Source organism: Dromiciops gliroides, chromosome 5 (assembly GCF_019393635.1).
Source record: "Dromiciops gliroides isolate mDroGli1 chromosome 5, mDroGli1.pri, whole genome shotgun sequence".
Lineage (NCBI taxonomy): Eukaryota > Metazoa > Chordata > Mammalia > Microbiotheria > Microbiotheriidae > Dromiciops > Dromiciops gliroides.
In genome coordinates, this window is record NC_057865.1 from 175,420,380 (window position 1) to 175,433,950 (window position 13,571).

At 35.4% G+C, this 13,571-nt stretch overlaps 1 protein-coding gene across 1 annotated transcript in view; it reads left to right on the forward strand.

Moving 5' to 3' along the window:
• ITPR2 (inositol 1,4,5-trisphosphate receptor type 2) overlaps positions 1 to 13,571 on the forward strand; it is a 511,835-nt gene that overhangs the window by 404,482 nt on the left and 93,782 nt on the right. Inside the window, exons 46-48 of the mRNA XM_043966319.1 lie at positions 3,667 to 3,774; positions 7,366 to 7,558; positions 12,418 to 12,543. Coding sequence (XP_043822254.1) covers positions 3,667 to 3,774; positions 7,366 to 7,558; positions 12,418 to 12,543 — 427 coding nt within the window. The remainder of the gene's footprint in view (positions 1 to 3,666; positions 3,775 to 7,365; positions 7,559 to 12,417; positions 12,544 to 13,571) is intronic.

Sequence of the window (13,571 nt, forward strand, 5' to 3'; positions counted from 1 at the left end):
AAGTTTCTTGTGCTGGGGGCCAGGGGCCTGATTACTGGCTTTGTGCTCTGAGGCCTTGGGGGTTTGTGGATTCCTCACCACTCTGAGCTTGCTCTTTGTGCTGGGATGGCTTGGCCTAGTCATGTCTATCTTGTGGGTGGCTCTCCTTCTGACAGTTTGCCTTCTGTGTTGGGGCTGGGGGGAAACAACTGGCCTGCTGTGCCACTAGCCTGCTGATCCAGGACCTCAGCTGTTGATTTGTACTGTGACTAATAGCCTCCCGCTGGCTTGCCCAGACACCCTCTGCACTGCTCTGCACTCCTCTTTTACCAAAATGAGACAGGCCTTTCCTGAAGTCCTAAATTATCTTAAGCTGGAAGATTGTTTCTCTGTCTTTTTGTAGGTTCTGTAGCTCCAGAATCTATTTAGATGCTTGATTTAATGTTGTTTCTGTGGGAAACTCGGGAGAGTGCAGGCAATTTCCTGGTTTCTCTTGGCCATCTTGGCTTTCATACACACACAAATATAAACATTGCAATGATTGTTGCCATCACAATATGTCACTATAAGATAATGAGAATGACTTCTAAAAACTTGCAAGACAACAATCAAATTAATGTGGTCTTCATCAGCCTTAGGAGGCTATGAATATATTATGAGACAGTATGGAATAATGGATGGAGAACCTCAGACATAAGAGACTATGCATATGTTTTGAGAGATTACTTGGAATAATGGATAAAAAGCCTCAGATACAAACAAACTTGGCTTCCGTTTTTATTCTGACACATACTGGACCTCCTACTATGAGCCATTCCCTTAACTTCTCCCAACTTCAGAAAATGAAGACCATGTTACAGAACAATGTCTACTCTGCATTGGGAGATGGAATTTTCTCACTGGAAGTTCTTTAGCAAAGGCTAATGAAATCACAGATCACAACAACAAAACATGATGCATATTCCAATTACATTATTATTACTCAAAATATTTTTTGAAGAATCTTTTCAAGTACATCTTTTGAAATTATTATTTTTTTTAATTTTATTTTTTAGTGAGGCAATTGGGGTTAAGTGACTTGCCAAGGGTCACACAGCTAGTAAGTGTTAAGTGTCTGAGGCCGGATTTGAACTCAGGTACTCCTGACTCCAGGACCGGTGCTCTATCCACTGCGCCACCTAGCTTCCCCTTGAAATTATCTTAAACACCTGTTGTCCTCATGTATATCTTGTAACGGGACCCAGATAACTGTGGAGGAGAGAGTGAGGCTGGTGACTTTGCACAGCTCTCCCTCACTTAAATCCAATTCACTGCAACTCATGACATCACCTCCCACAGTCATGATCCTCTTCCAGAAGGACAAAACAATAGCAACAAATACTGTTTGCACAAGTGAACAGAACCAAAGGAACAAGAAAGACAGTAGCTACAACAATAAAAATAAAAACAACACTAAAAGGCATCTGAACTTAGACTAAATATAATGACCAGCCCATCTTCTAAAAGACATATGAGGAAACACCCTTCCCTCCTCTTGCTAAAGAGGTGGCAGACTTTGGGAGTAAAATGTCAAGTATGCTGTCAGACACAATCTGTTGTTAGTTGTTTTAACCTAACTTGTATTTTAATAAGGAAAAGTTTTATGTCAGGGGGTGAATAGTTGGGAAGTAACTGTGATGTAAAAAACCCAGTCATCCATAACACTTAAAATGTGCCTATTCTTTTGGATGTCTTCAGTAGTGCTTCTACTGATTGCCTCTCATTTACAAGACATAATTCTAAGTGTTGGGAATGGAAAAGCAAAATCGAAAACAATCTCCCTGCCCTCAAGGAGTATACACTCCTGGAGGGATATAACATGTAAATACATGTAATACATGATAATTGGATGAGGAAAAGAAAACCCAACAACTAGGATGGGCAGTAAAGAGATATGGTACCTGAGCTAAAATTTGGAGGATAGTATAGACTGTAAGAAGCAGAGGTGAGGGTGAAGCACATTCAGGCATGAGTTTATAGTGTCTGGGCAAAGGCACAGAGGCAAGAAATAGTAAGTTTCATGATGCTGCTGTTATTATCTCCATTTTACAGACAGGGAAAGTGAAGCAGAGATTATTTACTCAGAGTCACACAGTTTAGTAAGTGTTTGAGGCAGGATTCAAACTCATGTCTTCCTGACTCCAAGGATAGTACTCAATCCACTACTCCCAACTACTTGTCTCAGAAACAGAAACTTCCTTATCCCCAGTTTTGGGAGGACTTCCCCATTATCTGTTTGCATAGAGATTATTATTTGGAATTCACCTTTTGTTGTAGAATTTGGTCCTATATGGGTCTCAGTGCCTCATCTTTATGCTTCTTGAAAGAGAAAGAGTGTTTCCTAGGGTATCCTATATCTATTTATCTTTGGATGGTTAAAGGAAATCAAAGAGCCATCCTGCTTTGTAATCTTAGGAGTGAGTTATACTTGGTAGAAGAAATCACCTCTCAAAAGAGTTGGGCCCAGCTTATGAAGGCTAACAAGTCTGATAGGCCAGCTCAGAGCTATCTCCTGTCTACTCCAGCATTTCTATACCAACAAAAGAAATAAGTGCCCTTACTTTTTATTCTTCCAGTGAATAAAAGCATGTTTTCATTAAGAGGGAAGATTCATTTATTTAAACTGGTTGGTTAAGACCTCATTATTTACATGTTTCAAATGTGCATGTTTTGTTCTACATAAAAAGCATGATGAGTTTGTTACAACTGTGATTTTTGTTATTCAGTCATTTTTCAGTCATGTCTGACTCTTTGTGACCCCATTTGGGGTTTTCTTGGCAAAGATACTGGAGTAGTTTGCCATATCCTTCTCTAGCCCATTTTCAGATGAGGAAACTGAGGCAAACAGGGTGAAGTGACTTGCCCAGCATCACACACTAAGTGTTTGAAGCCAGATTTGAATGCAGGAAAGATAGTCGTCTTGACTCCAGTCCTGGCATTCCATTCTCTGTAATTCATAGCTACTCCAACAAAAACAGCTACAAAAAGCAAGATATGATGAATTTGTTAAAAATGTAATTAATTGATATTAACTCTGAAGGAATATATGGACATTTGTATAAGTTGGAAAGTTAATTTGAAGATATAGCCTGAAAAATGTACTTCATTACCTTTGTTGCCCTTTCTGAGATTATACTTCAAGGAGATCTAAGACAGAAATAAAGGCCCAATGAGTATCTACCAAAACACTAATAGAAAAGAGCTAGAAACATATTGAATGTCCAGCAATGCAAGAATGGCTGAATGAATTGTGGTATATGAATGGAATGGAACATTATTGTTTAGTACAAAATAGAGGAAGAAGAATTCGAAAACTTTAGGAAACTTTCAATGAGGCAAAGTGAAAAAGCAGAACCAAGAGAACAGTGAACACAATGACTGTAACAATATGAATAAAAAGATCATAAATAATGAACTAGTAGCTGAAAAAGCCAATAATGATACTGGAAAACAGATAATGCAATGTTCATATCTTCCTGATCACATTGTGTTTAAGTGTAGTTATTTTTTAATTTGTTGACTTTTTTTTTGCAAGGAGAGGTAGATTTCTAGATATAGTGCTGATATAATAATAACAGGCAATATATTTTTTAAAAATAATATGCTTCAACATTCACCACTGTAACCTTGAATCCATTTTTTTTCTAGCTGGCTCGTCATAATAAAGCATTACAGCAGATGCTTAAACCAGGGTCTGATCCAGAGGAAGGAGATGAAGCTTTGAAGTATTATGCTAACCATACAGCACAAATTGAGGTAATGTATTATTGTTTCTTGGATGATGACAAGTGTAATAGAAATTTTATTTTCAATTTTAGACAATCCTCAAATATTTCTGGGAAAATTAACAGAATTAAATGATTTAGCTTATGCATATACTAGAAAATCCTGTGGGACTGATATATGAGAAATAGGAGTATGTACTTTTAAAGGTTGGAGATTTTATTTTTTCCTAGCCATTAATGTTATAAACTAGAAGAATTTTCTAAGAAAACAATGATGACAATGCAGTAGTATTTAAGGGAGGCTTTGTAATTAATATAAACATTTAAATCAAATAGTGGTTCCTTTATTTTAAGTTGCAAAAAGCTCATTAAAATAGAATTTGAGAATTTTACAAGGAAATATTCAAAATAAAGGAAACAGAGAAATCACCAATAATATTTTGGGTGAGTGTCATGAGCTTTGACTAACAACTGTTCATTTTCACTAGCAAATATCTATCCTACCCCACCTTCATGTTGTCAGGCATTTAAAGGTAGAAGTAAAGAAGACATGGAATCAATATTGATATGATATTCTGTGAGAACCATATACTTTTAGTCACTAAGCAATCACTTTGACCTTGGTTATCAAAGCTAGTCAGACAAAAGTTAAAAGAGTGGTGAATTATTCTTAATTTATATCCTTGCATTTCTTCATTTCATTGGTTATTTTTATGTACAAAGTATGAGGCACGATAGATTGGAGGCTACGAAATGAAAAGCACCTTAGAGATCATTTAGTCCAATCCACTTATTTGACAAATGAAGAAACTAAGATCCATCCATGGAAATAAATTTTCTTCAAATCAAAGGGAGAAAAGTGCTAGGATTTGAAACCAAGTTTTTTGCCTCCCAACACACTGCTTTTGCCCAAGTGTACTCTAAAGATGAAAAAGGAACAATTACTTCTCCTTATTATCCACACAGTTAATGTCATTTTCAAAAAGCCATACTTGGGATCACTTATGCTTTCCTGGAAAAGTTCCAAGAAAAGAGGCATAGCTTGCCTTTTTTCCTGGAAGCAAGAAAGTTTGAACTCAGGATATCCTTTCATCAAAAAAGTCCAAGATTCAGAGCTTTTTGAGATATATGGGTCTTTTTTTATTCCAAAACCCATATAATTAAAAATGTTTCCATTTAGTTAGGCAAAAAGAGAGAACATGTTTTATCTCTATAAAAAAAAAATGTTCAGTTGTCCATATGTCATACCCCAAATGCAAAGATTCACACATTCTCAGAGTTAGGATACCAGGGATCATCTAGTTCAGTGCATAATGCTTTCTCAAATTAATTAATTTTTGTACCTTTGGAAATAGCATCCATTTAGACTATATGAAGGAAAGTTATTTTGAACCAATGAAATTCTGTTATAGAATTCAAAACAGAAAAGTTTTATTATTGGTTTCATTATTGTTAGGCCCAAATAGTAACTTACGTTTGTTATAAAATATTGCTCACTGGAGACATTCTGAAGAACTGCCATAATGAATTTGATTAAAACATTTTTAATTATCATATCAGTCTTTTGACTATAGATAATAGAACCTTAAAATCTAAATTCAACTTTTTTGGCTTGAAATAGATCTTATAATTCCAACTGGCAACTCAGTACAGCAATCCCTGTCACTATTGTCCAAACTGCTTGAATGCTTCTAGTGATGAGGAATTCCCTACTTGCAACATTTTTGAACTGCTATAATTATTAGAAAATTATTTATACTGAGCAGAAACCTGCTTCCCTGAAACTTTTCTCCAGTGGTCCTATTTCTATTAGCTGAAACTTTATATAAAATGTCTACTCCAAAAAAAAAAAACCCAAACCAAACCAAAACAACAACAACAACAACAAAGAAAATCAAAACAAAAGGGGCAGCTAGGTGGTGCAATGGATAGAGCACCGGCCCTGGAGTCAGGAGGACCTGAGTTCAAATCTGGCCTCAGATACTTAACACTTAACTAGCTGTGTGACCCTAGGCAAGTCACTTATTCCCAATTGCCTCACCAAAAAACCAAAACAAAACAAAACAAAAAAATGTCTACTCCCATTAGAGCCCATTACATATTGGAAGATCATTAATATTTTCCCCCTTTATCATGTCCTTATGTTAAACCATTACTCATATGATATGATTTTTGAACTTCTCCCTCGTTCTGGTCACTTGCCCCTATATGTTCTTTATTTTGTTAATATCTTATGATGGAAATCCCATAATTGACTATAACATTCCAGACATCATAGGTATAGTGGATTCGTCATCTCTTGTGAAATTAATGCAGTTTTATTGATGCAGACTAATATTATGATAGTCTTCTAGCAAACAGAGTTTGTGGTCATTGAAAACCCTGAGGTCTTTTTTACATAAATTGATATCAAGTCAACTATCTCCAATCCTGTACTTGCACAATTAATTTTTTGAAATTAAATGTGAGATGTTGCATTTATCACAATGAACTAAGTTTTTATTTATTTATTTATTTGGTGAAGCAATTGGAATTAAATGACTTGCCTAGGGTCACACAGCTAGTAAGTGTCAAGTGTCTGAGGCTAGATTTGAACTCAGGTGCTCCTGACTCCAGGGCCTGTGCTCTATCCACTGTGCCACCTAGCTGCCCCCTAAGTATTTATTAATGCTATTTGCAGTACATTGGCTCAGGTACTGAGGAAGATACATACATAAATAAGGTCACTGCGATCAAAGACAGCAAATTAGTCAGAATGATCAGACTAATATGGAGATAACCTTAATAGAAAGTCACATTTCAGTGCTATGATCACTAGAAAGCCATATTTATTTATTAGAATATGAGATCAAAACAATAATTTAATGAAATCCTACAACTGATACTTTTCTATTATGATCTTTTCTATTAAGATCTTTTGGGTAGAATTCTTCAGTGATTAATATGAGCCACATTGTCTGAAAGTAGTCACTGTGACAGCTTTTATGTTAACGGGATCTTCTTTTCTTCTTTTTAACATCTGAATGTTTTTTTTTTTTGGAGCATACAATTAAGAAAACAAAGCTCAGATCTTTTTTTTCAATCTGCAGAATTCATCCATTAGCATCCTATACCACACGTATACAGAGAAAAGTCATTGCAGGCTAATTGTACAGTTCTAAGTATAAAAACATGAAGCTTCATAATGCAGAATATCCAAATTTTCCAAGTACAGTAGAGGCATCATAAAGTTTTCTATTTCACAAAAGTTAATTCTCAGTGGACTTATTGTTAGATGTGTAACTTGCTACAAATCTTCAAAGGCCTTTCAAAGAACAGTGTCTGTTTTCTAACCATTGTCCTATTTTCACCTCATCTGTTGTCTTTAAAGAGGTCCTCTTCATTCATTGAGTTAGGGTGAGACCATATCTATGAGGCTTGCCAAAACATAACTCTAATTCAGAAAGAGTAAAAATATTAATTCTTATTGGTTGGGGGAAGCATTAGACATCAGGCATGTTTCTCATGTAACTAAATTCTTTAGTTTCAGAGTCTATATTATACATACTTAGACTAAAAGAAGAAAAGTAAGGTCAGATTGAAGTGCTTAGAAATCTAAGGATGCCACAAATGTATATTTCAGATTGTTCGTCATGACAGAACCATGGAACAGATTGTTTTCCCCGTTCCAAATATATGTGAATACCTCACTCGAGAATCCAAAAGTCGTGTATTCAACATGACTGAGAGAGATGAGCAAGGAAGCAAAGTGAATGATTTTTTCCAACAAACAGAAGATCTTTACAATGAAATGAAATGGCAGAAAAAAATCAGGAGTGAGTATTTTAATTAATGAAATAAAATCATTACATTATATGTATGAGACAAGTATAAATTTAATAAGGTTCATGGCAACAGTACTCTTCATAATTTTCATTTCTTATAAGTTTGATATTATATGCTTAAGATTATAAACTAAGCCCACTGCTGAAATGGAGACACATGCCACTTCAGGGAAAAAAAGAAAGAAAACATGTGAAACTGACTGATAAGATAGTCTTTTGGCTGAAGTCCTCTAGTTGTGTAAATATTGTGTATTGCAAAGTAGCAGCTGTACATTTCATTGTCAGACAGAAAAATGAACAGCTGTATAGCTGATGTTCACTGAATAGGACTTGAATGGTCATTAACAAATTGTGAATAGAATATAGAAAAAAAGCGAGCAAACTCTTCCTCTATTGTCTTATGATTGAGCAAATTTTCTAAATTTTTAAAAGTCTCACTAAATCATGAAAACCTTAAAATATGATGCTTGCAGTCAGATAAAGTGAAATAGCTGGATTATTGATTATAAACCTTACCTCAATACTTATATACATCTGTGACCTCATGAATCTGGGTATGTTCTTTCCACTGGTGTGGATCAGAACCCATCCATGCTTTCTTACCCTGATCAGTTCACAAGATTCATAAATGGATCAAACCTCCGCAATATTCCTTGCACATGCCTCCCACCATTTAATTTCAATGATAACTTCTTGTCTATAAATTTTTTTTAGCTAGGGTGGGTGTGCTTTGCTCATCTTGTTTCAGTTGCAGCCCTTAGTCTCCTCCCCGTGCAAGCCTCAGCTTTGCTTACACTCTCCTTGCCTCCACTGACGCCACTTTACGTCAGGCTGTTCAGTTTATTTTTTAGTTGCTCAAGGTTATCATAAAGTTTGTATGTTATCCAATTGTTGGTCTTTACCTGCTAGTTTATGAAGGATAATGTTCTGATGTATCATTCTGATCACTTCATTAGATCTTTCTAGATACTCAGTAGGTAGCAGATTTTTGCAACTTTTAGTAATATGTAACACAATATTTATCATTTCATTAAAATATCTTCATGGGTCCATAAGTCTAGACTCTCTGAGGATAACTTTTCCGTAATTTCCGTAATTTCAGGTAGTAAAGACTGTTTTACATCAGTATAATAAACCCATTTATTCTGTAAACAAATCCTCATGACTCATCCATTGTATTTTTTCAGTGTTTCTCTGTTGACATATTGTTGCTTGAGTTCATATAGATGTTGGCTATGAAGGATCTTTTTGTTCTACTTTTGGTTCTTAGCCATTTCATAAGCTACATCCAAGGCTATTGTTGTTGTTGTTGCTGTTTGGTTTTTGGTTTTTTTAGTGAGGCAATTGGGGTTAAATGACTTGCCCAGGGTCACATAGCTAGTAAGTGTTAAGTGTCTGAGGCCGGATTTGAACTCAGGTACTCCTGACTCCAGGACCGGTGCTCTATCCACTGAGCCACCTAGCTGCCCTTTGTTATCTATTTTTAATCTTTTTTATGGACTTCAGATAAAAATAGTTTTTGTACAAAGCTCCAATACTGTTAATATTTCTTTCAATTTTCTATGGAGTATTACATAAATGGGTTAAAAAACCCTGCTTTTTCTTTTTTCCAAAAAAACCAATAAACCAAATAATTAATTAACTAATTCATTCATTTTTAGTCTTCAACATTTTTTATAAGAGTTTGAATTCCAAATTTTTCTCCCTCCTTCCCTTCCCTCCCCCTCTCTAAGACAGAAAGCAATCTGATATAAGTTATATATGTACAATCACATTGGACATATTTCTTCATTAGTCATGTTGTAAAAGAATAATCCGAACAGAAGAGAAAAACCTCAAAAAAGAAATAAAGTAGAAACAGTTTGGCTCAATCTGCATCCAAATTCTACAGGTTTTTTTCCTGAATGTAGAGAGCATTTTCCATCATGAGTTCTTTGCAATTGTTTTAGATCATTTTATTGCTGAGAAGAGCAAAGTGTATCACAGTTGATTATCACATAATGTTGCTGTTACTGTGTACAATGTTCTCTTGGTTCTGCTCACTTAATTCAGCATCAATCCACTTAAGTATTTCCAGTTTTTTTTGAAATTTGCCTGCTTATCATTTCTTATAGAACAATAGTATTACATTACATTCCATAACTTGTTTAGCCATTCCCCCATTGATGGACATCCCCTCGATTTCCAATTCTTTTCCACCACAAAGAGAGCTGCTAGATACATTTTTGTACGTGTGGGTCCTTTTCCCTTTTTCATGATCTCTTTGAGATACAGAACTAGTAGTGGTATTACAGGGTCAAAGGGTATGCACAGCCCCATAGCCCTTTGGGTATGGTTCCAAATTGCTTTCCAGAATGTTGGATCACTTCACAACTCTACCACCCTGCTTTTTGATATTAGGATAAGGTATTAGGATATTAGCATAAAGTATTAGGATAGAAGTTTATTCTATGTAGGGTACCTGACAGCATTCTCATTACAACTCTAGTAGCAGACAGGAAACAGGTAGGATATATATCTCATCCTGTTCTCACATTGTTTTTATATCCTCAGCTATGTGTCTTTAATTTGAATTCTCATTGGTTGTCCTCCATTCCTGGGATTCTTTTCCTCTTCATCTCCAATTCCTAGCCTTCTTGGTTTCCTTCAAGTCTCAGCTCTGATCTCACATTCTTCCAGAAGTCTTTCCCAGCCCTCCTTAACCCTAGTGTCTTCTCTCTGAGATTATTTTCGTTTTATCTTCTATCATGTGTTTGTACATAATTGTATGAATTCTTCCCCAGTATACTATGAGCTTCATAAGAGCAGGGACTAGTAGTTTTGTTTTGGTTATTTGCCCTTCTCTAGATCCCCAATGCTTAGCACAGTGCCTGGCAATAGGAGTTTAAGAAATACTTGTTGACCTATCATTTGAAAGCTTTTTGTTTCATATAGGTTGGGTATCATGAGAACTGAGATATCGTAATATTTATTTTAAACATTCTCTAATTTTTTATGTATCAGTATTTTGTCTGGGTGATGATGAATATCAATTCAATTTGTGATAATATTATGATTCCAGTAAAGTTTATTGATTGAATTCTTAATATTATTTTTTGAAGTCTTTGGGATGGCTTGTCTGTGAAAGAAACTTTTGATATAAAATTTGAGCCATGAAATCATGTTTTGCTAGGTATACAAATACAGTATGTAATAAACATGTACAGTCAATTGTGATTTATTATACTATCTCTAGCTTTTCCTTGCACAGTTTATTTGATCACTAAGTCTTAGAGCCTTAAGGATAACTTCTGTAGTTCCCAGTGGCAATGACTTGTTGTTGAATTAATTGCCACCATTCCCACAAACAAATCTGCATGACTCAGCCATTTATTCCATTCTTCCTTGTCAATGTATTGGGGCCTAAATTTACATGGCTGTCACTCATGAAGAGTCTTTTTATTCTATTCTTGGATCCTGGTGCTTTCAAAGACTTTATCTAGAGGTAAGCAACATTTGACAATTACAATGTCATGTACCTATTATCAGTCTTTATTATTGCTAAATGATGTAAATTTATTCCAAAATATTGCAGCTTTTTGACTTGTTACAATTAGGCAACTTGATAGAGCAACTCTGGGCCTAGAGTTAGGAAGACATGAGTTTGAACCCAGCTTCAGACATTCACTAGCTCTGTGATCCTGAGCAGGTCATTGAATCTGGTTGGCACAGTTTCCTCAACTGTAAAATATGGATAATAACATTATCTACCTCACAGGTTTGTTCTGAGGATAAAATGTGATATTTGTAAAGCTCTTAGTGCAGTGTCTAGCTCAGACTAGGTGCCTAATAAATGCTTGATTCCTTCTCCTTCCTCTTCCCCTTAGTCATGCAATATGAGAATGTCTATGAATCCTCTTTTCTTCTAGGCATGGAACCATTCATTTTTCTATAGTTTCCTTATTGTTATGGGCCCTAAGTTTTGTTCGTAATATACAAGTTTTGTCAACATAGAATTCCAAATGTTTATATTAAGAATGATATCGCATAGGTGTTAGTTATTTTAAACATATTCTCATTTTATCCTCACAACAACCCTGTAAGGTAGGTACTGTTATTATCTGCATTTTACAGTTGAAAAAACTGTATCAAAAAGTTAAGTAACTGGCTCAGTATCACATGGCTAGTAAGTATCTGAGGCTAGGTTTGAACTCTTCCTGACTCCATATCGATATGAAATTAAAAGCCCTCAGAAGGCAAAGCTATAGTAAAAATCAAAATCACATAGGATTGAAGTACAAATTCATCACCATTTTCCTGTTTGCTAATAGTTTGTCCTGAAGATGTTTTAGTGACTTGTCTATGAAAAAGGAATTTATTTTTGATCAATTTAAAATAATTTTATTTATGTGTAATAGTCTGTAGACATTACACATAATGGAATAGTTGGACAGTTACTTGTCCCAGGATCATTTCTATCTAAACTTCACAACAATAATGATGAAGAAGAAAACAGTGATAGCTAACATTTATACATGATGCCTTTCTTCCTTTTGAATTTAATTTTTTGACCTTAAATATGAATATTTTAATATACAAATAACAGAAAAGAAGATATTTATGAAACTATGGACTTCTGTTATGTAAATTAAATTTAACATGGTGGTAAAGAAACTCCCTGCTTCTTTGTGTCTGTGTCCCTTTCTCATCTTCCTTCTATTTGTCATGATGTAATTGTTTTAATAGTTCATTGACAGTGTTTCTATTTTTTTTTTTTGCATCACCATTACTATCTCCAATGTCTCTCACCCTCTCCTCCTCCCCCCAAGTAGCAGATCTCCTTTGTAACAAATAATTTTTTCTTCTCTTAGATAACCCTGCACTGTTCTGGTTCTCTAGACACATATCTCTCTGGGGGAGCATTTCATTCAATTTGGCTGTATTCATCAATTTAGCTGTTGCTCTTTTTTACCCTTTTGGAGATGATGGAGATGAAGGCAAGTATTTGTATCTCTTAATGTAGTAGATGTTTTTCAGTTCTGGAAAGAAAAAAGATACCGTTAAAATTGTCATTGTTTATAGATTTAAATTTAATATTACATACATATACCATGGTGTATGTGTGTGTATATTAGTCTTTAAAAGGGAACATAAATGCCTAGGCACAATAAATACCAGATATACCCCTTTGATCAACCACCCCACTTACCTGACCATCACAATTTCTTTGGGTTATATACTACTTTACTCCATTTTCCTGCATAGAATGGAAGGCGCTATGAAAACAGAGGGTGTTTGTAGAAATAGGACAACTATGAAAGGATTCTGTGACCAAAATAACAGCTTACTCAGCAAATGCTTCTTCCAGAGAAGATGGAAACCCTAGAGGCTAGATACATGTAGCAAAAAGGGCTGAGGAGATGAAGGGGTAGAAGGCTGAATGAAGTCCATGTGTTACTCAAAAATGGAAGACTGTGGATAGAGAGAATAATGAGGTAGAACTGATTGTATGGTAACCACTGAGGCAGCAGTGGTTTCTGGGCCGGGCAGAGAGCAGTTACTAAAGGGACCTTTGGAAACATCAATCAATCAATATTTCTGAAACTCCTCCTATGTGGCAGGAACTTTGCTAAGTTCTGGAGATACAGAAATTGGCTGCCTTAAAGGAGTTCACAATCTAATGGTGGAGACAACATGTCAATAATTATATACAAAGCAAACCACACAGGATCAGTAGGAACTATTTACTAGAATTAGGATGGGTTAGTGAAAGCTTCCAGTAGAAGATGGAATTTTAGTTAGGACTTAAAGGAAGCCAGGGAGAACAGTAGATAGAACAAAGGAGGGAGAGCATTGCAGGCATGGAAGACAGAGAGAAGAGGCATGGAAGACATTCCTGGAGCTGAGAAATTCAGTGTCTTATTCATGAAACAACCAGGAAGCCTCAGTTACTGGGTTGCAGAGTTCATATTGGGGAGTAAGGTGTAAGAAGACTGCAAAGGTAGGAGAGGACTAGGTTATGAAG